The 24,607-nt window shown below is 40.6% G+C and overlaps 4 protein-coding genes across 14 annotated transcripts in view; 2 read left to right on the forward strand and 2 right to left on the reverse strand.

The window, feature by feature from the left end:
* Positions 1–17,800, reverse strand: part of qrfprb (pyroglutamylated RFamide peptide receptor b) — a 28,803-nt gene extending 11,003 nt beyond the window's left edge. For 2 of the 6 annotated variants that reach the window (XM_086196235.1, XM_086196234.1), the window contains exons 1-2: positions 17,276–17,800; positions 1,978–2,106 (exon numbers count right to left, since the gene is read on the reverse strand). In XM_086196235.1, coding sequence (XP_086052361.1) covers positions 1,978–2,106; positions 17,276–17,354 — 208 coding nt within the window. In that variant the 5' untranslated portion in view covers positions 17,355–17,800. Of the gene's footprint in view, positions 1–1,977; positions 2,112–17,275 lie in introns of all 6 variants that reach the window. The other 4 variants (XM_086196236.1, XM_086196239.1, XM_086196237.1 and 1 more) reach the window with 2 other exon arrangements.
* On the forward strand, positions 2,988–5,290 carry tbata (thymus, brain and testes associated). Its single transcript, XM_086196314.1, has 6 exons — positions 2,988–3,021; positions 3,245–3,409; positions 3,502–3,590; positions 4,181–4,330; positions 4,432–4,513; positions 5,277–5,290. The coding sequence occupies exons 1-6, from the start codon at positions 2,988–2,990 to the stop codon at positions 5,288–5,290; spliced, it is 534 nt and encodes a 177-aa protein (XP_086052440.1).
* On the forward strand, positions 12,779–19,330 carry star2 (steroidogenic acute regulatory protein 2). Its single transcript, XM_086196240.1, has 7 exons — positions 12,779–12,915; positions 13,025–13,132; positions 13,230–13,360; positions 13,487–13,645; positions 13,771–13,955; positions 15,577–15,664; positions 18,279–19,330. Exons 1-7 carry the CDS (start codon positions 12,852–12,854, stop codon positions 18,381–18,383), a joined length of 840 nt encoding a protein of 279 aa, XP_086052366.1. The 5' UTR covers positions 12,779–12,851; the 3' UTR covers positions 18,384–19,330.
* The window catches only part of adamts14 (ADAM metallopeptidase with thrombospondin type 1 motif, 14), a 43,513-nt gene continuing 37,742 nt past the window's right edge, over positions 18,837–24,607 (reverse strand). For 5 of the 6 annotated variants that reach the window (XM_086196233.1, XM_086196232.1, XM_086196230.1 and 2 more), the window contains 7 exons: positions 24,250–24,413; positions 24,003–24,168; positions 23,389–23,521; positions 23,062–23,269; positions 22,654–22,783; positions 21,418–21,525; positions 18,837–21,316 (listed from right to left, as the gene is read on the reverse strand). In XM_086196233.1, the coding sequence (XP_086052359.1) occupies positions 20,757–21,316; positions 21,418–21,525; positions 22,654–22,783; positions 23,062–23,269; positions 23,389–23,521; positions 24,003–24,168; positions 24,250–24,413 (1,469 nt within the window). In that variant the 3' untranslated portion in view covers positions 18,837–20,756. The remainder of the gene's footprint in view (positions 21,317–21,417; positions 21,526–22,653; positions 22,784–23,061; positions 23,270–23,388; positions 23,522–24,002; positions 24,169–24,249; positions 24,414–24,607) is intronic. The other variant, XM_086196231.1, reaches the window with a different exon arrangement.

The following is a 24,607-nucleotide window of genomic DNA, read 5'->3' on the forward strand; positions in this document are numbered from 1 at the left end:
ATCAGGTTCAAGTTAGGTGACGGTGACCTTTGAACACCAAACTCTTTCAAGTGCATCCTTGAATCCAAGTAGATGTACGTGCCACTGTCAGTCTCCTGAAAGCGTTCCGAGACATTGCGTAATGAAAACGGGACAGAAAAACGTTAATGTTGGTGGGGAGGCACATCAAATGGACATCTGGTAAAATAAAGACGTAATTGTTGTAATTAGAGAAAAGTTGTCCAAATCAAACAGATGAGCAGTTAAGGATTTTGTAACAGACTCCAGTGTACAGATTTAGAGTGAAGCGAGTTCCAGAAATTGCGTGGGAAGTCATTTTGTTTTGCAGTGAATACGTTACAGTCTAACGTCACTTTACATTTCTTTACGTTTACTTGACTTCGTAGTCGAACATAGTCTGATAATTAACTAACCATCAAAAACTCCCAAAGGTTTGCAAATACACATTGTCAAGACAATTCATAAAACCCCTCTGAAACACATCCAGTCAAATCAGACCACTTGTTTTCTTTTGCTGTTGTATACTGTAATTTTCTTTAGTTATTGTTGCTGCTGTTGTGTCTGAACTGGTGCCCCCTATAAGTGGAAGTAGGTAGTCGTCGTTGTCGTCTTCCGCTTATTCCTTACTAGTAAGGGTCGCGGGGGGGGCTGGAGCCTAACCCAGCATCTACGGGCGAGAGGCGGGGTTCACCCTGGACAGGTGGAAGTAGGTAGTGTTGGGCCAACAATGAACGAATGGATCATTTACAATTAATCTGTTCAGCGTCCGATATATAAGCCAATAGAACGTATCGATATGAAATGGACTTCCTGTTCTACTCGAACTGCACAAGCACACTGACTGATATTGGCACGTCCTTTGAAATCAGCAGATATTGGTAAATTTTGGGGATTTATCTGTATAATTGTGCTCAAGCATTATTAAGTAAATACGAGATCTGCGGGCATATTGTCATACGCCAAGAGTCAATCATTTCTCCAAATGCTCTTTCACACCATATAAAAGATCATATGGATAAATGATATCATCTTAGGGGCTGCACGGTGGTGCAGTGGTTAGCACTGTGGCCTCACGGCAAGAAGGTTCCGGGTTCGGGTCCTGGCTCGGGCGCGGGATCTTTCTGTGTGGAGTTGGCATGTTCTCCCCATGCCTGCGTGGGTTCTCTCCGGGTACTCCAGCTTCCTCCCACAGTCCAAAGACATGCAATTTGGGGACGAGGCTGATTGATACTATAAATTGACCGTAGGTATGAATGTGAGTGTGAATGGTTGTTTGTCTCTGTATGTTGGCCCTGTGATGGACTGGTGACCTGTCCAGGGTGAACCCCGCCTCTCGCCCGTAGATGCTGAGATAGGCTCCAGCCCCCCACGACCCTTACTAGTAAGGAATAAGCGGAAGACAACGATGACGATATAATCTTAATACATCAGTGTTTACTGAACAGTACCTATGTTATGTTTGTACTTTCTGATAAAGTAATGGTTTTCCAGTGGGGTTTTTTTCCTCCAGAAATGATCTCATGGTCTGTAAAAGAACTGGTTCTGAACACCAGTCACTCATTGTACACAGATGCCTTTGTTTCTTGTTTAGTTCACGTTTCTTAGCAACAAAGGAAACACAGCGCATAGGGAAGCAAAGGTTCTGAGCTGGAGACTTCTATCAACGGTAAAGTTGCTCTTCAAAGTTACTTCTTCCTAAATCTGGAACAATTTCTTTGTAGGTTTTTTTTCTTATGGAGTAAATTTAAGCTGAGTGGTCTCCTAGGTTTTGATTTTCAAGTGTTTTTTAAGTGCTGTCAACTTCTTTGCAATCATCAAATTCACAAAAGTGAAAATATCAAAGGAACATTTTTTCTCTTGCTACTTCAGTATTGAACTAATGCTTTCCTTCAGAGATATGTCAATGGCAACGTCAATAATAGACGGGACAGCAGCAGCAGAGAGGAGCCCTGCTCAAACACACCAGGTGTCACTTACCCCTGAATTTTCCAAGATGCTGACAAAAAGCAGCCCCCGCTTTGGTACCTTGAGTCATCACTCGTTCTTCTCCAGGCACAACCCTCATCCACACCGAGTGAGGCACATTCAAGGTGAACGGGACGGGCACTGCACTTTTATCAACAAGAAGCATTTGTGTAAATTAGCGGGTCCTGTAATACCTCTCTCTCTCTCTCTCTCTCTCTAGTGTTTAACTAATGATATCTCTTAGTGTTTGGCTGTTACCACTCAACTTGATTGTGGTATTAAGCAAAAATGTACCACCACCCACTGAAATACTCCGTGAAATGACATGAGTACTCACACATGTAGGTTGATACAGCAACATATTGCTTTTTGTTTTAGATACAACATCCATATTCCATCTCTTAATATCTATTTTTTTTTTCAAACAAGAATTCATGTTTTAGCCGGGTTGTCAATATGATAATGATTTCTGCACCTCCGCTCCGGAAGGTGTTGCAGATCAGCTACTGTGCTGCACGGCATTTCCTACATTTTTTTTTTTTTTTTTTAAAAGGAGTTAGACAAAGAAAATTTATTTTGCACACCTTGCCCCACTGTCATTAGCTAGTCAAGAAACACAACCACAGTCCTGCAAGCATTTATGATGACTGATAATCTGTATTGCTCACATCACGCAATTTCGTCAGACAGTTATCTGGTGTCATTATGTCGTATTATCTGTAATAACACTGCACAATAACACTAGATAAGTATCTGACGATTGCACAGGTTTAAATACTTACACAAGAAAAGACTGTCAAATCTACTTCTGTCCCTCTAACTCACAACACAAATCCTGTGATTCCGTTATTTTTTTTTAATAATATGATAATGATTTGTCTATTTCTCTTATGATAATCAAATAATAATGAAGTAAAAAAACAAAAAAAAAACAAACAGATCTTGGTATTTCTGTGGCGATTATTTAGTTTTCAAAAGTTCAGACAAAGGGTAGACAGCGAGCGTCCTGAGTATAACGAACGATGACATATTATAATGTATCAATTCTGACTGCAGGTTGTTGTCAGAGCAGATTAAATTCATCCCCATACAGATGTTATAATTGGCAAATGTCCTTTTGTCGATGTTGCTTTTATGAAGTCAGACTTTCTTGAAAAATTAAAAAGTAGGGTTTTCCCGGCTCAGCGTCTTCAGGCTATTGCTTTGATAGTCGGGTATATTTGAAGTGCTTAACACCATGTGTGAACTGTGAGTAATTTAACTGTCCTCTTTCCCTCAGGACTTAACGGCAGGCCCGTTTGCATGGTCCGAGATGATTGGTATGTCACCTCGTCTCTGTATCCTCATCCACTTCTCAAGAGCCATGTCCTCAGGAAAGCTCCATCTTTTACTTTTCCACTTGTTCAGAATCCGTGTGGAGGCAGCAGTAACAAAAACAAGTCAGGTATGGATACATGCACACACTAACTTATCACTCCTTTCACAGACTCCCGTTGAGATTCATATAACAGTCGAAAATTCTCCCTAATTTCGCAGCTGTGTTTTCAGAAGCCTGGAGGGAAGAACTCAAAGAACTTGCGGCAAAAGTTACATTGTCGTCTCACAAACAAAAGACGAAAAAAGAGGTACGTGTACTGCAGTCACACGGATGTATCAAGGACACCTAATTGCACAGACCTGTCTTCTTAAGGGTGAATAAATCAGGTATTTCATAGATCACGTCATTCTTTGTCTGAAAATGTATTTTCAATAATACGCCGCAACCTTTGAGTTTAAAGACAAGACAATCACAGAGAGACAGTCATCATCAGGGCCAGAAAAAAAAAAATATATCAAGACTTCTAAAAGGAACGTGGTGATGAGTAGAACTAGAACTGAAATGTCTCCACTGCTATCAAATGGATTAGCATAATATTTCATGGCATTCATGTTCCCAGTGAGATTACTTATCATAATCAGATGATCCTCTGTATGTTCATCTGCTTTTTACTCTTATCTACAGGAAGTGCTAATTAGCAAATGTGAGATTGTTAAAACTAAAAATGGACAAAGCAGACATTATGCTTTCAAAAATCGTCTCCCCTAAAAATTAAACACTTTCTACCCTTAGAATTAGGCTCAAAGCGCTGTCTCACGTCTCCTATGTGTAAACTATAGTTCCCACAGTACTTCAGTGTTCTCTTCAGTACAAAATGACTTTTTCCACATATTCCAGGAACAACCTGAGGATGAGCCTGTCCGTCGAAAGACCCAATATTCAGCTGCAACTGGAAGAATCATCCCTGCATCGGCCAAGTCTCACCAGCGCAGATCTCACTCCCAGCACCTGATGTATCATGAACCCTTTCATGATCAAGAACTCATGGTTCTCTACCGACCGTTCAGCTCTTGGGACTGAGACAAATAAAAATGACTTGTAGACAAGATGAGAGATAATGTATGATGGTTCTGCTGCTCTTTTGACAGGTGTTGGAGCTACTTTGTCAGATTCTACAGACAGATTCCTTATCCACTGTCCAGCAGTGGCTTCTGCTTGCAGGCCAGAGAGGTAAATCACCGCAAATCACCGCAAACAATACAAAGTTTCTCCTCAGTGGATGCAGAGGTGGAACAGTTTACAGCAAAATACTTTTTCATGGATTTTTACATTACAGTTGTTGGTTACTTAAATTTCATAACTCATTCATCTCCTCGTATAAAGGGTCTACACCAACTTTTGAATCGCAGATATTCTACTTCATTTGACCCACTGTGGTTCAATAGGTAAAGGTGATTATTGCCTGAGAACAGCCTCAACGGACAAAAGTTTGTACTAAGTATAAGATTTAAAATATTTTTCACAATTTTCTGATACAGGTATCATTAGGAAGTCATTAAACTTCAGGGCAACAGTACAGCATTTAATATTATTTGTGTCAAATGTCACAAAAAGTTTTTTTTTTTTTTTTAAAGACAAACACAGTACATGAAGGTCTCACAGATTGTCAAGCAGCCAATTACTCTTGAGTTGCACATGACACAACTCATGCGCCTAACCTTAAGTAACATTACTGGCATTAAATAATGTGATGCATCTTCAGAAAGAGAACTGGTGATGGGGATGATCAAACAAGCCCTGGATGGTGTCGAACTCACAGCCAATCATCAGCCAGCTTTTAATCCTGGTGCATATCCACCAGTGTGCAATCCACCATCCAACCAGTCGTGGAGAAAACCACGGAGAGCGAGGTCAGAAGATTCTGTTCATGCTACAGTGCACTGTGCTTAAGGAGTGAAAAATTGTGTTTAATATTGTTCGTTTACCTCCACAGCTCATATCTTGTGAAACAAACTTCTGACAATGACAAACCAGGTAATTAAATGGTGTGGGTGGCTACACTTCTTTTCTAATCCTTTTGTATTTTTTTCTTAAAGAAGAAGGGACATCAATTCCACAATGAACACTCCACAACACTGCGTGACACATCAGCACCTGGCCCTTGCAACCGTGTTAAGACAATTGCATTTACATGTGAAATATATTCCAATCAGGGTCCATATTTTGTTGAAGGGAATATTCGGAAAAACGTACGTGCAGCAAATGAAAAAATCTTCCAGTATACTAGTAAATTAGTATACTCAGAAAAAAAAAAATTCTTTGCACATGGGAAATAGCAGATGCTGTGTATATTCACATCCTAAAATGTGAAAGGTACTTCCTTAGGTTCCCCTTCGACTCCTGCTTGTCCTCCCTTTCAACGTACTGCTCGTTGCCTACCTTTGCACATGATGCAAGGATACATTACTTGGACTTTTTTAATGGGATTGGTGATCTATTTCGATTTCTCCCAGCTCCTGTACCTCAGCAGGACAAATAACATGGTACAGACTGGCTCCCGGACAAAGGAATCCCCCCCTCCCCCCCAACTCTTGGCAGACATGTCAGTTGTTGTGTCATTTGGGGGTCAACCAGGCCAGAGTGACCTAAGGAGTGTGTCCCATCTCCTGCAATCGATAGCAGTCGTAGTGTACGTGGTCCCCTTGTGAGTGTTTTCACCTCACAGGTTTTATCCGGAGAGAAGAAGGTGTTAAAGATGACACACATTGTGCATAGCTCTCTGTTGTGTGAGCAGCTGCATCTTACTTGGGGATGCACTGGTGGGGCTGTGTCCCAACCACGGGTACTACCTTGAGGTTTGATTTTAGCCTGCTTTGCAGCCTCCTCAGGATAGTGAGGAAAAGTATCCCTTACGTACCAAGGCTGGTGCTTGAAAAAGTGAGGGAAGGGTTGTTAAGTCCCCACCTAAAAGGAGATGTGTACTTCAACCATATCCACTTCCATAAGGTTCTACTGGCTCTGTGTAAGCGTGTGCCAGTTTAAGTATCTGCTGTCACGAATACAGTTCCAGTCACGCAGGCCTTTATGATCAGACCTTTGTGGATGTTCAATCCAATACAAAATAGGTCAACGAATGAAAAACACTTTCAGGAGCAGTGGTTGCATAACATTCCTACATAATAAGATGTCTTTATCAGGTATTCTCAAAAGAGGAAATGGACCTCAGAAAATATACAATTACTGGCTTTTTATGTTGTCTTGCAGAAAGGATTGGTGATGCGGAGGTCCTTGAAATCCACACAGAGGATTACAGTCGTCCTAAACACAGCGCATAGGTTTCCACCAGCTGTTTAATGGTTTCATTCCAATAAAAAAATATTGATTCATTTGCTTACTGGTCTATCAGATATCAGAGGCTCTGCATAGTACTTTTTTTGTAGAGGATTAATATAAGAAGAAGCCAATGATAAGACATCGTACACTAGTTTTCCTTGTACTTTTTTAACATGATCAAATATGGATGTTATATGGATGATTGTGTTTTTAGCAGTCTGGCATGTGTACAAGTGTACAAGCAGACATTAACAATTGTGACCAAAAGATCAAATTGTCAAAGACTTTTAAGTGCATGTGCGAAAAATAAAAACACTAATCCAATTTGTTTGTGTGTCTTTGCAACGTTAGCACACTAACACTATTAGTGGAATGGATATTAACTTTGAACCAGACAGAGACATTGTTGGATGCCCCCCAGCTTCAAAAGTAGTACGCTTAAAAATCTGGATGAGGCCAGAAACACTTTTCAAAAATCTTGACAAAAATGGTGGAAAGGCTGGAGAAAATTACTGAGTTTGAATTTAGAGATCCATCTATATGGTGGAAGCATTATTTCTTCTATTGTCTTCTGTGTATGTTTCAATACAAATGCACATATTGAAAATCCACATGAAGAAACGGCTGATGGAAACCCAACTAATCAATAACCACATGGTGAGCAATGACCCTCAACGAATTGAAAGACAAAGAGGAGTATGAATCCAACACAAATGCAATCTTCTTAGGAAAAATAATGTTCCAAGACTTTCAAAACATAATGTAGACTAAGCTTTTGAGGAACCATGGCAGCATTTTGATGAGAATCAGTTTGTACCTCATCTAACTTACAAAGCCTGGAAAGTGACATTTTTCATAAATAGGGACGCAGGGCAGGAAAGATCAAATTTGACCTCCATTTTACAAAGACTCTGAGGTTTCATAGAGATAATTGCTGCAGTAACTGGAGCGTCAAATAATGAAACACAATCTAATTCAACAAACTAAATGTGAGACGGTGATGCAAAACCTTTGAACAGAACACTGAAGCAACACTTCAAGTTGATTCTTTGGGTGATAATGGGGGGAAAGCTACAAATGTCTGTGTCAGCTCTCACCATCCCCTTTGGAGTGAGTATTATCCAATTATCTTAATGGCAAAGACGGGGAATGTGCAGGCATATTGAAGGCGATGGATTCGAAGCACACATGCAACCTGTAACTGTGAGGGATCAGTCACATTTATGGGTGGAACATGTGGCAGAATGGCACGTTTTAAGCTGTGTTCCAGTTCTGACAGGAAGTGCACACTCTGAAAAACCCAATGAAAAACTCAAAAAGTCTGCAACAAATGTGGCGCTTTACTATATTTACTTACCACTCTCTGGGTCTCTTGAAGACACACATAATTTCAAAGCATTCATCCATTTTCTTCTGCTTATCCTGTTAAGGGTCGCAGGGGGGTGGAGCCTATCCCAGCAGCCCTCAGATGAGAGGCAGAGTTTACCCTGGACGGGTCTCCGGTCCATCACAGGGCCAACCCATAGAGACAGACAACCATTCACACTCACGGTCACACCTACAGTCAATTTAGAGTATCAATCAGCCTCGTCCCCTCTTGATGTCTTTGGACTGTGGGAGGAAGCTGGAGTACCAGAGAGAACCCACACAGGAACAGGGAGATCCTTTCATTGAAAACATTTACAAAAACCTTGACTCATTCATTAATTCATGACAGACATAAATCATATTCTTCCCTCCTTTTTTAAACCATTTGACCTCTGGGGCAGCACTGGCCAGATTATTGCTTCCAGAATTTGCAAGAAAGATGAAAAAGACGTACAAGTAGGCATGTATCAACACAGTCTTTCACCCCCCGGAAATATACAGCATGTCCAAAGACAGAGGTAAAGTGGCATTCTTAATGTCAGAATGACTTTTATGTGGAAAACACAAAGAATGAACATGCACTACTAATGATTATTTCCAGGTTAAAAATTGATTGTCCTGACTTTTGCGCCTTATTTTAATGGCACCTGTTGCTGTGACTCGATTCACACATTCTGTGCTTAAAATGCACTGCATTTATGTTAAGCTTCACATCGGCTTTTGTGTGTGTGTGCGTGTGGGGAGGGGGGGGGGGTGCCACCTTGCTTGTTATTTGAAATTAAAAGCTTATATACCTCTTCCCTGGTGACTGCGGGCTGAGGTCTGGTCAGCAGGTGAAGTTCAGTATTTACGTCATGAAGCCTTGTTGCAAGGACACCTGTTGGCTCTGACCGATAAGAGGCAGCTGTGTCTCGCCGCTCTGTCAGCAACACTGCTACAAGGCAGCTTGAGGAGAAGAGTGTGGCACTGGGCCCTGCATCAAAAATGTTGGAAGATATGATAGCAGCTGTTTTTCAAGCACACGAAAGCGCGTACATGCGCACGCGCGCGCACACACACACACACTTTACCACTGTGCAGTGCATTCAGAAAAGGGTGAACAGGAAATACAAATTAAAGAATCCTTATTCCTACAGAGATTAGATAGGACAATAATTCTCAGCTGAAACGTACAGTGGCGTGAATGAAGAAATTATTGGAATTCATTTGGCATCATTAGATTTGGAGCCTAACAACCAAAGCAAAGAGTGGTCCAAGATTAACCTGGATTGTTATCCAGTGTGATAACCAAGCATAATCATGAATGAATGAGTGAATAAATAGATAATTGTGTCTATAGAAGTATTAAAACATGTTACCTAAACCAGATCTGGGAATATGGGTCAGTTCAGGGACCAGAATGAGGAATGGCAAATGATTTCTTAAAACGTTATCGTGTCTTTGTATCTCTACCCTTCATCCTTAAAGGAGTCCTACGAGCTTTCAATGATTAATACATGAATAAACCATTGAATGAATAAAAAGAAGAATATATTGAGAAATGAACTGCTAAATTTGATTTGATTTGATCCAGGATCATAATGATTATTCGGACAGATGTGCCAACATGAATCATGCAAATTTACTCCATCGAGGAAATGGACATGGAGAGCATGCTCATCTTTATATTCCCACTGTTATTACACAGGAAAGTACTACCACTGTGCACCAGTAGGCAGCATGGTTCAGGGGTAGAGTGGCCGTCAAGCAACCAAAGGGTCGCTGGTTCGATCCTCGACCCCAGTGACCATGTCGAAGTGTCCTTGAGCAAGATACTGAACCCATAATTGCTCCTGATGAGTACAGTAGGTTGGCGCCTTGCATGGCAGCCTCCACCATCAGTGTGAGTGTGTGTGTGAATGGGTGAATGAGACGACACTGTAAAGCGCTTTGAGTGCCGCTACGGTAGAAAAGCGCGATATAAAATTGAGTCCATTTCACCATTTACCAGGGGCAGCCTGTTAGACTTCTATAAAAGCTCAGACCAAGTTCACCCTCTTAGACATGCTCTGAGCATTCAGGGTCAACAGGGCTCAACAGCATCCAAACCCAACAAGTATGATTAAGAGATCTCTTTCTAAGAGGATTACTCTTACTGCGATAATCACAACAAAGCTAACCAAACCGTGGCTGCTGCCTGTCATCGTCACACCTCAGGGCTCTGAGAAAAAAGAACTGAAAACTCCCGAAAGCCCTCTGATCTCTGGAGACCTCTCAAGCACCTTCCCAATTGCATCAACCGGCACATAATTTTGCAACTTTTTAGCATAATGATCCCTTCTGCAAAGCAACTTATTTTTTTTGTCTGTCAGTGTGTTTTAAATTTCCTGTATTACTCATCCAAAAAAAAAACAAAAAACGGTCCTGGCATGGAACTGATTTGGATGAGGGAAAAGTAATGGTGATGACGAATGTCTTGTAAAAAAAAAAAAAAAAGGAAAGAAAGAAAAAAGAAAGAAAGCATGGTGCAGTTTTTCTGAAAATCAGTTTCTGATGGTTAATGAGATTTGTCAGTTCACTCGGAAAAGCTGCATTAAATAGGAAGAATTCATCAACGCCAATTATATGCCACAGTGCACATTTATCAGAGCAAGACACAGCAGTCTGCTCATTGTTATCTATGTAACAGTCTTTAACTCAAGGCACTTCAAAAGTAGATAATCATTAGTTATTAGGTGGCACACGGAGCCCCCATGGGGCCGGTGGTGGAATTACGAACAAATCTGACTATATTTTCCCTGTTCCCTAATGGGGGATAGAGTGATCAGTTCTGGTTAAGAAGACTGTTGGCCAGCATCCATCTCACTAGCTTTCTTCCCACTTTATCATCAGGAGAGCAAATGATGCATAAAAAAAAGCCCTCAAATGGACAAATTTGACATCCAACCAAAAAAAGCTCTTCAAATCTAGACAAATGATGATCTGCTTGTGTAGCTACGCTGCTAAACTCTCATCTTGCCAAGAATATTTGTCTAATTTCTTGTCCAATTCTATTAAAAAAAAAAAAAAAAATCACAAGAGAATCATAGCGTCATCTAAGTTGAATGAGCTCATTTGTATAATCAGATCATAAATGGAGAAATAAAAACATGTAACATTCACAGTAATTCTTGAAATATTATTCTTTTGTCATTTTACTGAGTAGACTCTTGTTTTACATCAAGTGTAAAGATGAGAAATTAGTCAAACATGTTTGAGATTTGACTTCTTGCTGTCCAGAAGGTCGATGGAGGGGTGCGGACAGGAAGGTTTTTGATTTGTCTGAGTAGGAACACAAATAAATGCTTAAAGTGAAAGCAAACCTCATACAACATATTTATTGTTTTTGATTGCACTTTTTAATGTTTTCTATGACGCTTTTAGTGTTTTCTGCAAAGCACTTGGGGATGTCTTGTACATGAAATGTGCTATACAAATAATCTTGCCTTGCCTTGCCTTACATGCAGTCTGGTTATATCCCCAGGAGCACCGCTTCCTTTAAATCTCATGCAAAGTTTTTGGATCTCTGGCATTCATGCAATAATCCCTCTTTTATACAAGCCTCATGTAACGCGCATAAAAAATAAGTCATGTGGTCAAAAACGCACAAGAGCACAAGCATAGTGTTTCACGTTTATTTTATTTTAATTTGTTTTTGTTTTTTTTTTATGTTTCATGTGTCTCTGTCAGCGACGTCACTGATGTGCAGCCCATCTTGTTCAAATGTTTGTGCCCAATGACTGGACTAAATGCAATGTTTTGCCTAATTGTGGCTTTTATGAACGGTGGAGACAGTCGAGAGTATTGTTTGTGAGTGCTGTATTTGTGCGGATGCCTGTCGGAGGCAGGACCCTTCGAATAGTACGTGTGATGTAAATGTGTGCATGTGCTGCGTGAGTGAAAACTCCTGCGAATGAAGAAACAATCCTGTTTATTGGAGTTGGTAAATTGAAATTTGGTGACTATTGAAACATTGTGGGGGGGGAGACAACAACTGCACTTTCAATAGATATGACATGATTTAATGAGGAAAAAGAACCAATTTGTTATAGATTTCATGTGGAAAAAAGAAATATATGATATTTTGATGTGCTACTGTACAACAGGGAAAACCACCTGTTTTTCAATGTGGTAATTTGTGTCCGTCTGATCCTGTCTGTCGACACGTCGTTTTTTTTTTTGGTTTTCTTCTTCTATCTTCTTTCCTTTCCCACTTTGATGATTTCCCAAAAGCAAGTGGAGGCAGAATTGATGGCGCGTCGTTTACCCAGGACAAAGAAAAGAACTTTGGATTTGTTGAGCTGCACTCCACGGTGCGGTAGGAAGTGCTTGCAGAGACCGCCCCCACACCCTTATACAAATTCATTCAATTTAGTTTGGTTAGTTGTTTTTTTTTTCTGATCATTTACTCCTTGGAGTTGGACATTCACTGAACCACAGAATTTGGAGGTTTGTTGATTGTTTTTTTGTTTCTTTTTACTTGTCTAAAGTTGCTGATAAGCAACAGTATTGTGTAAAACCCTGAACATTTTGAAGAAATATATGCTTATTTGTTTTATTTCGTCAACAAAAGAAATATTTCTATGTACATATTTTTCACACAAACAATTTTGGTCCCGAGTCGTCTTGTAATTACCCTCACAGCGCTCCAGAAGTCGTTCCTAGTGGCCTGTTTTACTTCTCAAATGCGTGGTACATGTCAATCTAAATACATGAGTGCTACACTTGTCCTTCAGAGCAGGTCCTATCTTCCTCGCCTGCCCTTATCTTTATACGGCGTCCTTCACAGGCCATATAAAGACCATAGAGTCACTTGAATACTTTGCTGTCACTGCTCGAGACAGACACTATGCTCCCGGCTATTGCCAAGCTCTGCTGTGGAATCTCCTACCCACATCTGAGGAGTATGGCAGGTGAGTGCTCTCCTCCACCGTCACCTGAAGGCCTCTTAAAAACTCTTTGTCACTTTTGTTGGATGTGCTACAACTGCAGAGTATTTATTATCGTCCTTTTTTCATGCAGGACTTCAACGTACAGCTGTGGCAGTGATAGGTCAGGAAATCACTCAGCTGCAGCCGTGGAGACGGATTCAACATTGCATGACAACACTCGTTGGTGTAAACCATCACGGTAAAGATTTTTTTGTTAAAGAAAACAACAACAACAACAACAACAAAACACTGAGTTGTTTCCAGTCTGAAATTGTTCAAATTTTTCTTATTCACAGAACACAACAAAGAAGAGTCCATACCAGCAACACATGAGCAGCTCTTCTATGTACAACAAGGTCAAGAAGCAATGAGGAAAGCTCTCAGTATGTTGGAGTACAAGGAAGGATGGAAGGCTGAGGTTATGGAGGTAGGGTCTGAATGTTAAAGCGCTGTACTGACCACTTAAAGCCAAAGCTAATTAATTTGTGCACCATTTCCACACTCTGGGATCACCTAGAATGAATCCCTCTGCTTCAAATCTCTTGCCCTTTAGAGCAACGGAGATGTTATCTACAGTAAATGGATTCCAGGGGCTAGAAAGGTCTTCAGGCTGGAGTCAGTCCTGGATGCCAGCTTAGATGAACTCTATGAGATTCTGTTTGTCAAAGTGGAGGAGATGCACCGGTGGAACCCGAGCATCCAGGATATCAAAGTGAGAAGCTGGCCTGTCTTTTTATCTTTTCACAAAAACAGTTTTCTTACTCCTTCAGCTGTTCCACTTCTCTACACATTCTGTTGAGAACCGTATCTCAGACAGTGGCGTCTGTTGTGTCGCAGGTTCTGAAGCGTTTCGGACCCGAAACAATCATCACCCATGAAGTTTCATCAGCAACAGCAGGGAATCTCATCGGCCAAAGAGATTTTCTGAGTGTCAGGCACAGTTACAGACAAAAGTCCTGCATTTATCTCGGAGGAGTCGCGATTCAGCTGGAGTCCTTCCCACCCCAGCCAGGTTTCGTGAGGTAGTATCACTGAGAGACCAGAAAACTATTGCAACCATATCATATGATGAACAGCTTCATTACAAGTTCTGTCTTAATACATCATGTCTGATTAGAGTCATCTCTGCCGACAAGGTAATGAGCTGTCAGAACAAAGCCGGCAAACACTCTTCTCAGCAGGGTCGGATCAGAGAGCACCGGGGAAAAAGGGGGGCACTTTCTTGCTGGTTTAGTCCTCAAATCTAACGCACTGTCTCAAAATTCTATCACTGGACTAACTTCAACCTTCCCTTGAGTCTTATTTTCTGAATTGCTTGCACAAAAATATTTTCATCTGTATGCAAATTATATTATTATAGAATATGTCAATAAAAAAAAAAAAACAGCATAGCCCAAAAAGATGCAGGGCAACATTAATGGATTCTGCAATAGTTTGAAGAGTCAGAATTATTTATATGTTAATTTAATGTGCTAACAACCTTGTATAATAGAAATTGGCTGCTTTATTCTAGTGCTTTTCATTTAAATTGTGCACATAAATAAACATTAAATTAAATGATTAGAATTGTAAAGACGCTAATTTGCAGTTAAAAACGTGTACTGCATCACACTGCAGACATGTGAAAAAAACGGAACAGTTGGCAAACTATCTTCTGACATCTGAAAACTGTCAGAAAAAAAAGAATTCAAGCATGAGAAGTGTGGCTGAGCGACATGAGGAGATGAGAGGATACAGCCATTTAATACAAATGCACTTCCCTATAGAGGCAGCACTCACGCTGTAATTGATAACAGCCACAGATAAATCAAGAATTATGCAACACGACAGTATTATTCAGACTGACGGTTTTTATACTATTTATTATTACACAGTAATAGAGTAGATAATATCACTGCACAACTCACGCTGAAAGAAACCTGCACGATATACTCAAATGGAATTTAGATAAAATCTGACTCATATTTTGTATGCCTCGAAATACATGCAGCTGAGCAATTATGGTATTCAAATTATGGAAAGTTGCACAGCCACATGGGAGGGAGGCGGGGTAGTCCAGAGGAGAGGGAGGAAAAGATGTCTGGTCTGATTGTTTCTTGTTCTTTTTCAATAACAAGGTTAATTATCCCCGAATGTCAGATTTCTAACTATGAAATTAACTACTTTTAATTTGCAGGGATTTTTTTTTTGCCCTCAGGGCAAAAGTCTAACTTGGCAGTCTTTTTTTTTTTTTTCAATGTTACAACACTGCAAAGACATTTAATCTATATTTTAACTGATGGGGTCAATAAGGGGCAAAGTTTATAAGTGAAGGGGGCAACAAATCCAGGGGAAGGTTTTGTTTTGCTCTGACATTTACCAAGAGTCTGCTGTGTGTTCAACACTGGGAACCACTCACAACCACTCATACCTCAACAGGACTATGAATACAGCAACAGCAAAAGCATGATTTTTTATTATTATTATTATTATTGCTGTTATGTTGGAAATTGAAGCCCTGTAGATTTAATTTAGAGCCAATCAAAAGATGAGAACAGCGGAAGGATATTGCAGTTTGGAAATAATAATGTTGACATGCGTTACAGTCAAAGTAAACAGCGTTTGATTCCCAGAAAGTTTATCAATTTGTTTGTATGTCAACAGAGCTGAGGACGGACCGACCTGCATCATCATAGAGTCGCTGGACTCAAGGAGAAGTCGCTTCACGTGGCTCCTAAATATGGATGTAAAGGTACATTTGGGTGTGCTGTATTAGCAGTTAGGGAAATGATGAAAGGGAATTTGCAGACTCTAATTTATGGACTACTTATTGATAAAAAACAAAAACAAATGTATATTGTACAGATGGGAGCACCGAGGTGCTTAATGTACAACGTTTTGTTTTAGTCAGCTTCACCACTTTCATCAGAGTTTCTGCCATTTTCTGCAGTGCGTGGTAAACAAACCTATACGGGTTTCATGCTGAGTCAAGTCAAGTCAGCTTTATTTGTGTAGCGGAAAATAAAAACAAAAGTTATCTTACGACACTTTACAAACAGAGCAGGTTTAGAGCCACTCTCCTTCAATGAATTTACACCCAACAATTCTCCATGCGCAAGCACAACCTGCAACAGTGGCCGACAAAAACCTTACTTTTAACAGGCAGGTACAACAAGCAGATCCAGGCTCAATGGGAACAGATGTCTGCTTTGACCGGTTGGGGGGAAAGAGAGCAGGAGAGCGGGGCAGAGACAAAGATGAACCAGGGAAAAGGACAGAGACAGATAAGACAAGAGAGAGACAGAGCTAGAGAGAGAGAGACAGAGAGACGGATGGGGAGAGATACTAATACAAAGCTGATATTATTGTTAGCACAATACTAAAAATACTGATATGAATACCACTATTACTTATACTTATACTGATACTGAGGGTGGCAGCCTGAGCCACTGCAGATCTGAGAGAGCACAAAGACTCCAGGAAACAATATGCTGGGATTACAATAATTACGTTAGCCTAGTATATTTAAAAAAAAAAAACACACACACACACACACACTCATATTTAATGTGAGGTTCTGCATAAAATTCCGTCAATATATGTGGAACTTCATGTTTGCACCCTTGCAGACACAATACAGCCGTGATTGCACAATAACAAGATAGAGGAAGGGAAAACAATTACAATAACAACTGATACATGGTATGATGGTATGCTGGAAGATAAGAAGCCCAATGTGAGGTGGGCAGGTGGGGGTTGGAGTGATAGAAAGCGTCTGCAGCAGCACAGCCAAATATAACGGAGAAGCCTCACAGCAAAGACACTGCTCCATTTCTGGAGGCAAAATGCATTCACGTGACTTAACAACACACTGAATTTATATGACACCTGCCAACCAAAGATCCATAATGTGTGTATTCGGTATATTTCCTTCCTTTTGTATTGTAAACATTCAGTATTTTAACCTAAATATATTTTTTGAGCGTGCACTCGTCTTGAAGAAGCAGTTTGATAAAATCAGCATTTTCGTAGTACTACTATGGAGGGAAGATGCTTGCCTGAGGGAATATGGGAAAAATTGGAATGGTACATAAAACCTTCTGCAACCCTAAAGGGATATATGCTAAGCTTATGGCCCAGTTGTTAAATTAAACTGGTGCTTCCCCAAAAAGTATATAAAGCTTGAGCCCTGGAGCTCCCGTAGACATTTTTCCACTTCTGTATTATATTTTAAGCAACTGGGTTGACCAAAGTGCCAGCCACATATTATTAGCTTGAAGCTAATGGTGACTGAAGGCTAACAACAGCTGCAGCAACAAAACCACAGCAAAACTGTCAAATAAACAAAGCATTTTGTACTCACAAATAGGTGTCTTGGGCTCCAACAGATGTGTTTTTCGCAGCATATCTTCTTTGTGACTTGAAAATGACGAGCTAGCCATGAATGTTTAGCTTGGAAGTTCATAGCAACTGAAGGCTAACAGCAGCTACAGCAGCAAAACAATAACAATAATGTCCAAAAGCTTTTCACGAACTTACAAAAAAGGTGTCTTGGGTACACAAAAATGTGTGTTTTCACTGTTGCATTTCCTTCTCTGTGACTTCAGAATGAAAAGGGAACCTGGCCAGCCATGTATATTTAGCATGAAGCTGGTAGGGACAGGACGCTAACCGCTAACTCCAGTTATAGCCACAGAAAACTGGAAAAAGAAAAAAAAATGCCCATTTAAAAAATATCGTGCGCATCATCCAGGATAATCCAAGTCTTTTTTTATCCAGCCATTTGCTCAGTAATCCACAAAAACTTTGTTTCAAGTTAAAAACAAACAAACAAACAAGTTTGAGAGCGAGTGTGCCAGCTCCTCAAGAGAATGCGCCAGCTGGTCATTAAGTGAATGAAAGCTGAACCATAAAGGTGAAAGTTCATTTCTTTTTAACTGAAATCAAAGGGTTTGTGGATTACCAGGTTTACAGCTACATAAAGAAGTCATGGATTATACTTGATGATGCGCTTGACGGCTTGTCCAGTTGCTTTTTCAGGGCAATTTTGATTTTTATTCCTCATAAGTCATTGTTATTATCTTACATTTACAGGCTGCCTCTTTCACAAAGATACAGAAGGGAGGAAAGGTTTAGTAAGCTCAATTGGTGGGTGCTTAAAAAGCACAAAAGTACACTTCATGGGTGATATTTTGTTTTTGACACACTGGAATATTCTGAACTGAATTCGATTTTTATGTTTACTCTTTAGTTTCAGGAAGGTTTGATATTCACTTTCATATTGTGCTCCAGTGTGTTGCTCTGTGTGATTACTCTACAGGGAAACAAGCTTTTCAGACATGTAACAAAGGCAATGTTGTTCTCAGGGCTGGCTGCCAAAGTCCATTGTCAATCAGGCTTTGCCCCGAGCACAGCTGGATTTCACCAGACACCTTCGAAGACATCTCACAGCGAACGTAACCCAGGGCTGACGGAATCTGTGCGACACCCTCACCGAAGAAGCAGCATCTTGTCATTCACAGCGACTGAGAGACTGAGACGCACGGGGACAGTTTGGCTGCCCAGCAGAAAGCTGCCCTTTGAGAGTGCCTGCAGTCCTGGAGTGCTGCAGAGCTGAGTTGCCAGGGACCCCCGTCAGCAGCCTGATAGGAGGAAGCTGGCTTATAATAGGAATTAATGTTGCAATGTGCCACTCAAACCTCAATGAGCCTGAAAGTGATCACTTGCTGACTTGATCCTCTGAGTAACTTTAAGAAGGGTTGAAGTGCTATAACATGTCTTGTCTGTCTCGTTCTTTTTCATCCATTGCACTGGGTAAAAAAAAAAAAAAAGGTACACTTCAGTCTCAATCCTTTCATTAATACATGGCTCATTACAGACTGATAACTGAATGCAGAGCTTGAGCTGAATCTCATGAATATTTAAAAAAAAAAACCATTTAATTTCAGTTGCAGATCCGTTTCTAAATCCATGTGCAAGAAATTCTTGAGGCTAAATGGGAGCGGAAGCAAGCGAAAGAACAAGCATGGGAGTTTCTTTTAAATGGGTTTTTACTTTGTTCTCCATACCACTTAAAAATTCAATAAATATTAACATTTAAAGCTTTCATTCACGTACGTATATACAAGAACTATACAATAAACATGATGTCATGAACTGCATTGCAGGAATGGTGTAACAGTATGACCAACCACAGTCTGTAGACTTACAGCTCCGCCTGTACTTTCCAAATGCAATTCACTTTCTGCTCTGTATTGTTGCCTGTTAATTTCTTTTCCTAACTTAAAATTTACACTATATACATTATTATCAGAAAAAATATATATCAGTTACAAAAAATATTATAATGTCTTTTTCTTAAATCTTTTTGTGTTTTTAAAGCGTAAGTAACTGACTTCCACAGAGGCAGACAGAGGGCATGCTACAGTGGGGTTGGCTTGCAAACAATCATGATTCATTCATTCCGGTGAGGATGATCACCAGTTTGGATTTGGAAAACGAAAAAAGAAAAAAAAAAAAAAAAAAAAAAAAAAGAGCACCAGGCACAGAGAAGCCATGACGCTCCCTGTCAGAAGTGATTACTGTGGAGTCAAGAGTGTGCCGCCGGAGTAAAAGATAGAATTACCTGGTTTGATTCTCAATAATAAATGAACTGCAATTTCAAAAATAAAAATTACATTAGCATTTAAAATTCTAAAAAAAATTATACTTATTTTTTGCATACTTTCTTGTAGTGAATTCGATGAGAAGGTTTTCCAGATTTAAATTTCCAGTTTTTCTTCCAAGCAAAGGTAAAATAAGCCAAACTAAGCTAAGCAACCCGAACCCTTTCTCTGGCTCTACTAAATCTACAGCACAGGGATGAAAGTAGCACTTAGCTTCTCATCTCAATCTTAAAGAAGCAAATACAACGAAAAAGTATACTAGAGCAACAAGAGCTCTGATTACCTCACTGCGGTGTTGCCTGCATAAATTCTGAAATTGTGTGATAGGCAGACACTTCAGCAAAATTCTTTTTTAAAAACTAATAAAAAAAACAAACTTCAGAGCCCTTTTCAAATGTGTTCAACTTTTAAACATTTCCATTATGTTACGTTATCTAAGTTTTCGCCTGCCCTTTTTTTAATTAGTTATAAATTCTTTTTGAATTGAGGGAGGTTCATTTTATGCATTTAATGTGTGTGCAAATAGAAAACTTAATTATGTCCTTCATTTACTTCATGTAAACTTTTTTTTGGCATCACTTAAATGCAAGTTGGTGTAGCAATAAGTGACGGCTCTTTTTTTAATTTACGAATTGCTAATCATCAGACACTTGTTGAGTGTATGCTTGTTCTGGTGGCACACTCGAAACTCCACAGCTGACACGTGCACCTCCAAAATCATGGAATATAACCACTTCTCACATGTTCACAATACAAGTTCAATAGTAGTTCTAATGCACTTGGAAAAAAAAACAAAACAGGCTTACGCAACTGAACACAGACAGAAAAATGAATGTAGCAATGCAGTCATCACATTTTTAACGCGTCGTCGTTTTAGTTTACAGCACCTTCGTTTTTTTTTGACAACAGTTTTTCTTCCGTTTCATCTTTGAAGCACAGAGGACAAAGCAACGTTGCTCATGTTGCATCGCTCTCATTTTTTGATGAGGTAACCATCACTGGTCTGGTCTGAGTTCACTGGCATGGAAAAAAAGAAAAATCTTTGTAAAAAAAAAAAAACAACAAAAAAACAACAACTAAAAAAACATATCTGCAGCATGCCTGCAAGTCTATCAGATGCTGCACTGAGCGAGATGATTTATGGGACCGCCTCACTGAGCAGCACGATCACAACATAGTTCATTTCTGAGCTGACAGGGTTCTATGAACGGAGTCCCTCTCAGATCCTAAATCGTCCCTTCTTGACTTGGCAGCAACTGGGCCTAAAGTGCTGTTTGGACTGTGCTCTTTAGCGGCATCTCCACTGGAGTCTGCTGTTGGCCGTGGAGGCCCTGGAGGTAGAAGAGGCCCTGGGTCTGAGTCTCCTTTCCCAGCTGGGAGGGAGGAGCCGGCAGTGGGACCCTGGGGCAGAGCAGCACCCGTGGATGCCAAGGTTACAGCAACGGTGATGGAGGTTGGCACCTGGGCAGTGGAACGAGACTGCCTGCTGATGGATTTAGTGGTTTGTGGTGGGCTCTGGGTTGTAATGGGTGCAGGAGCCTTCGATGACACAAAGTGGGTAGAGGTTTCTCGTTCAATTGAGGTCGCTGGGGTGTTTTGGAGGTCAGGAACATGTGTGGTGAAGCTGTCTTTTTTGTTGCATGATTCACAACAAAGCTTATTATATCCAGGGATGGAACAGTAACGGGCTAGTACCTCCATTTGACAGAAAATTGATTTATCCCCCAGGCATGGCTCATCTAGTAAGAACAGGGCAAAACATCATGAAAAACACTTCAAATGAATGCATTCAAATTTAGATAAGGGTCAAACCACAAAAAGAAATGACTAATTTGCTTACTTGAAGAGATTTTGAGGACAGGGTTTCCAGGAACCCTTGGATGTCCAGCATCATCTTTTATTGTGGCGTTTTCCATTGTTTCGATGGTGAGAGAAGACACTGGCTGCCCTGAAATATCCAAGACAATGGCTATGTTTACATGGATGGTAAATAATAGTAATAAACAGCCCTTTTATGACTACTTTAATCCAAACGACATCAGACTGTAAGCAATACTTGGATTAAGACAGTATTCAGTCAGATTATTGACATGCACTGTAGACATTTATGCACCTTAATCGCATTCAGAAGTCCTTATGGATTTTAGCATGATTGGCAAGAGAACACTCAAAATGTTCCAATCCCATCGTGACAGAAACAAGTTCAGTTTAAAGTCCGGAAGAAAACTCCCATGTAGAATTTATGAATGGGTGGGCAGGTCATGTGGGTGCGTCTTCAGTCCTCAGTATCATGTAAATGGAGACATGAAAGAAATATTCCATTACAGGGATCGACGGATTCATGTTTTTGCCGATTATTGATTTAGATAGTGGCCATTTTCTATATTATTGGTATTGGCATAGTACGTGGCACGGTGGTGCAGTGGTCAGCACTGTCACCTCACAGCAAGAAGGTTCCAGAGCACGGAATCTTTCTGTGTGGAGTCTGCATGTTCTCCCTGTGCCTGCGTGGGTTCTCTCCAGGTACTCCAGCTTCCTCCCCGAAATAGGATTTCAAGCAGGAGCGATGCCGAGCAAAGCTTTTGTCAACCTCTTGCCCCTCTTAGAAGACAGACCTTGGTTGTTGTTTGGTTGGATAATGTAGAACAAAGCTGGGCGCCATTCACAGAACAAATGACAGGTCACAGCCTGGATTTCTTCCCCATTGTGTATCAGACAGTTTTCAGGAAAAACAGGGGGGGAAAAACAACTTGATCTCCTCTTTAATTGAGGAGGGATCGAGACGAGGTAAGGTGCGAGATTCATGTAGTGACATACAAACATCTTTTATTCTCCAGGGGATATATCCTGCAAAGTCAGATAAGTCACTGTAAATGGCATCCTGAGAACAAAGATGAAATGCATAATGGAACACACACACAGATAGGAACACCTCCAGCCATGGTTACAAATCTTTTTTTCCACTTTGTGTCACAGTGTTTCTGCGCCTGAGATAAAAGGCATCTAGCACAGGCAGGTTCACTCACACGAGCAGCGAACTGGACTTAAGTGGTAATTGCATGCATTTGGAACTCACCTGGACAAGAGCTTAGCTTGCAAATAATGATTGTTTCCGGCTTCTCGCCCTCGCATTCTCCGAGGGTGTTATCGCTGGCCTTGCAAACCACCTGCCTTTGCTGAATCCCTTCGCCACAGGTCACGGAGCACTTGGCACACAAGAAAGACACACAAACACACAGCCTAAAATTAAATGAACTGTATTATGTCATATGTCCAAACATTACATTTACCCATTTGCTATGCATGTAAGTGAGGAACAAGCTATCATACAATAAGATACCTTTGAGTAAGCACTAAATATATTCAATAACATGTTTTTTTTTACTTGCACATTGACAGAGGATTTGTCAATTTTGTTTTAACCCTTTCTCATAATCAGCCCTGACAGGATATGTCCTCATTCCTTTGTTCCCTTCACACTCACCTGAGACCACGCCCCTGTCCTCCATTGGGCGGGGCATATAGTGTGGTTACACGCTCGTCTCGGTTCCGGACGATCTTCAGTGCAGTGTTTGCTGTGGACGGGCCTGCTGGTGCCATTGTGTAGCGCCTGCATGCACTGAACCACTCTGGTCTGGTAGCCGAGCTTCCCGCACGTCTTACTGCAGGGACCCCACTCCTCCACCACCCACCTGTTAGCAAGCAGAGGAGACTACGGTGTAATAGCTATGTTTTTCTACAGCATGCATCGTGACAGGGGGCCCTTAAGTAGACAAAGCTATTGTGATTTTTAATTACTTTAAATACTTACGTGGGCTGGCTGCACTCCTGGACGTTGCAGCGTTTGCGGATGGGTTTGGGCTTCTTGCTGGTTTCACAAAAGTTGCGATGTACCAAACGGCTGTCACTCTTCCTCCTGCATCCATATTTGGTGTACTGTATACCTAAGGGACATCAGACATCCAGCAATTTGGATATTTTGCCCTAGAACACAAAATTCTTTCCGAAGTTCACAAGTTCAGTGAGAGCCCAGGCCTGAAAACAACTGCAAGCTGAATATAAGGCATAGCACAACCTATCGAACACAGAAACTAAACCTGATGTATGTATATGTCTACATCACATTATGTGGCGAAACATAGAATATAACACGTGTGTCATGTAGCGCCACCTAGTGCACACATTAGTCTGCTCCTTCATGCAAAATCCACCTTCCTCTTGCTCTACAGGACAACAACACACTGCTTGTTTAGTCTTCTTTATCAGTTTGATAATTCATGTTTTAATAACTTGTTCTGTCCTACCCACTTTCAATTCCCACCCCTTAAAAACAGCCAGAAGCAAAGTGAAAAACAAAAAAGAAAGAAGAGAGAAATTGCGGTGCAAGTTTTGAATTTTAAATGTGTGACTAAACAACTCACTTACCTCCTCCGCATGGTTTGGAACACTGAGACCAGCTCTTCAAAGCCCACTCGTAAGTGTCAAGTTCAGCCAGGAGAACGTTGTTGTTGGTGATTAGAGGTAGGAGGTCCTCATGGATGATATACTTGTAGGTCAAGCTTATCTTTGCATCCTCCTCCTGGGGAATGACCTGCACAACAGACCAAATTTTGGAATAAAAATTTCTTCCATGTACAATTACTCATAGCTCGAAATATTATCTCTAACTCACCAGGACTATAATGCCTTCATGCAGCGGACCGGATGTTTTCAGGGTCTCCTTCTCACTATCCATGGAATACTCCCACTGTAAACCATTTTCGATGAAGGTCTTTGACTCTGCATCTTCGCTTTTTGCATTCAGTATGAAGTTTCCAGTGACTTGATTCTTAACAGCTGTCAGCGAGGAGAACAGGTATTTCATGTTTGTGTCATAAGAGCTCATGTGTGCCCATCTGTTGTTGTTGTTTTTTTTTAATCAAGCAAAAAAGCATTTTTATTCATAAAAATAAATCTCTAACCAGAAATTTCCCAACTTTTATCAAAGAGAGAGCTTTTAATTTAAGATTTTCAGCATTCTGGTGTTGTGT

This window comes from Aulostomus chinensis, chromosome 23 (genome assembly GCF_037954235.1).
Source record: "Aulostomus chinensis isolate RoL2024-O1b breed Wild chromosome 23, RoL_Achi_v1.0, whole genome shotgun sequence".
NCBI classification, from domain to species: Eukaryota; Metazoa; Chordata; class Actinopteri; order Syngnathiformes; family Aulostomidae; genus Aulostomus; species Aulostomus chinensis.

Coding starts and splice junctions, on each gene's coding strand:
- tbata (XM_086196314.1), top strand. CDS start 2,988: ATGACATATTATAATGTATCAATTCTGACTGCAG. Junction 3,022..3,244: donor TGTATCAATTCTGACTGCAG/GTTGTTGTCAGA, acceptor TCTTTCCCTCAG/GACTTAACGGCAGGCCCGTT. Junction 3,591..4,180: donor AACAAAAGACGAAAAAAGAG/GTACGTGTACTG, acceptor CACATATTCCAG/GAACAACCTGAGGATGAGCC.
- star2 (XM_086196240.1), top strand. CDS start 12,852: ATGCTCCCGGCTATTGCCAAGCTCTGCTGTGGAATCTCCTACCCACAT. Junction 13,646..13,770: donor CGAGCATCCAGGATATCAAA/GTGAGAAGCTGG, acceptor GTTGTGTCGCAG/GTTCTGAAGCGTTTCGGACC. Junction 15,665..18,278: donor TCCTAAATATGGATGTAAAG/GTACATTTGGGT, acceptor TGTTGTTCTCAG/GGCTGGCTGCCAAAGTCCAT.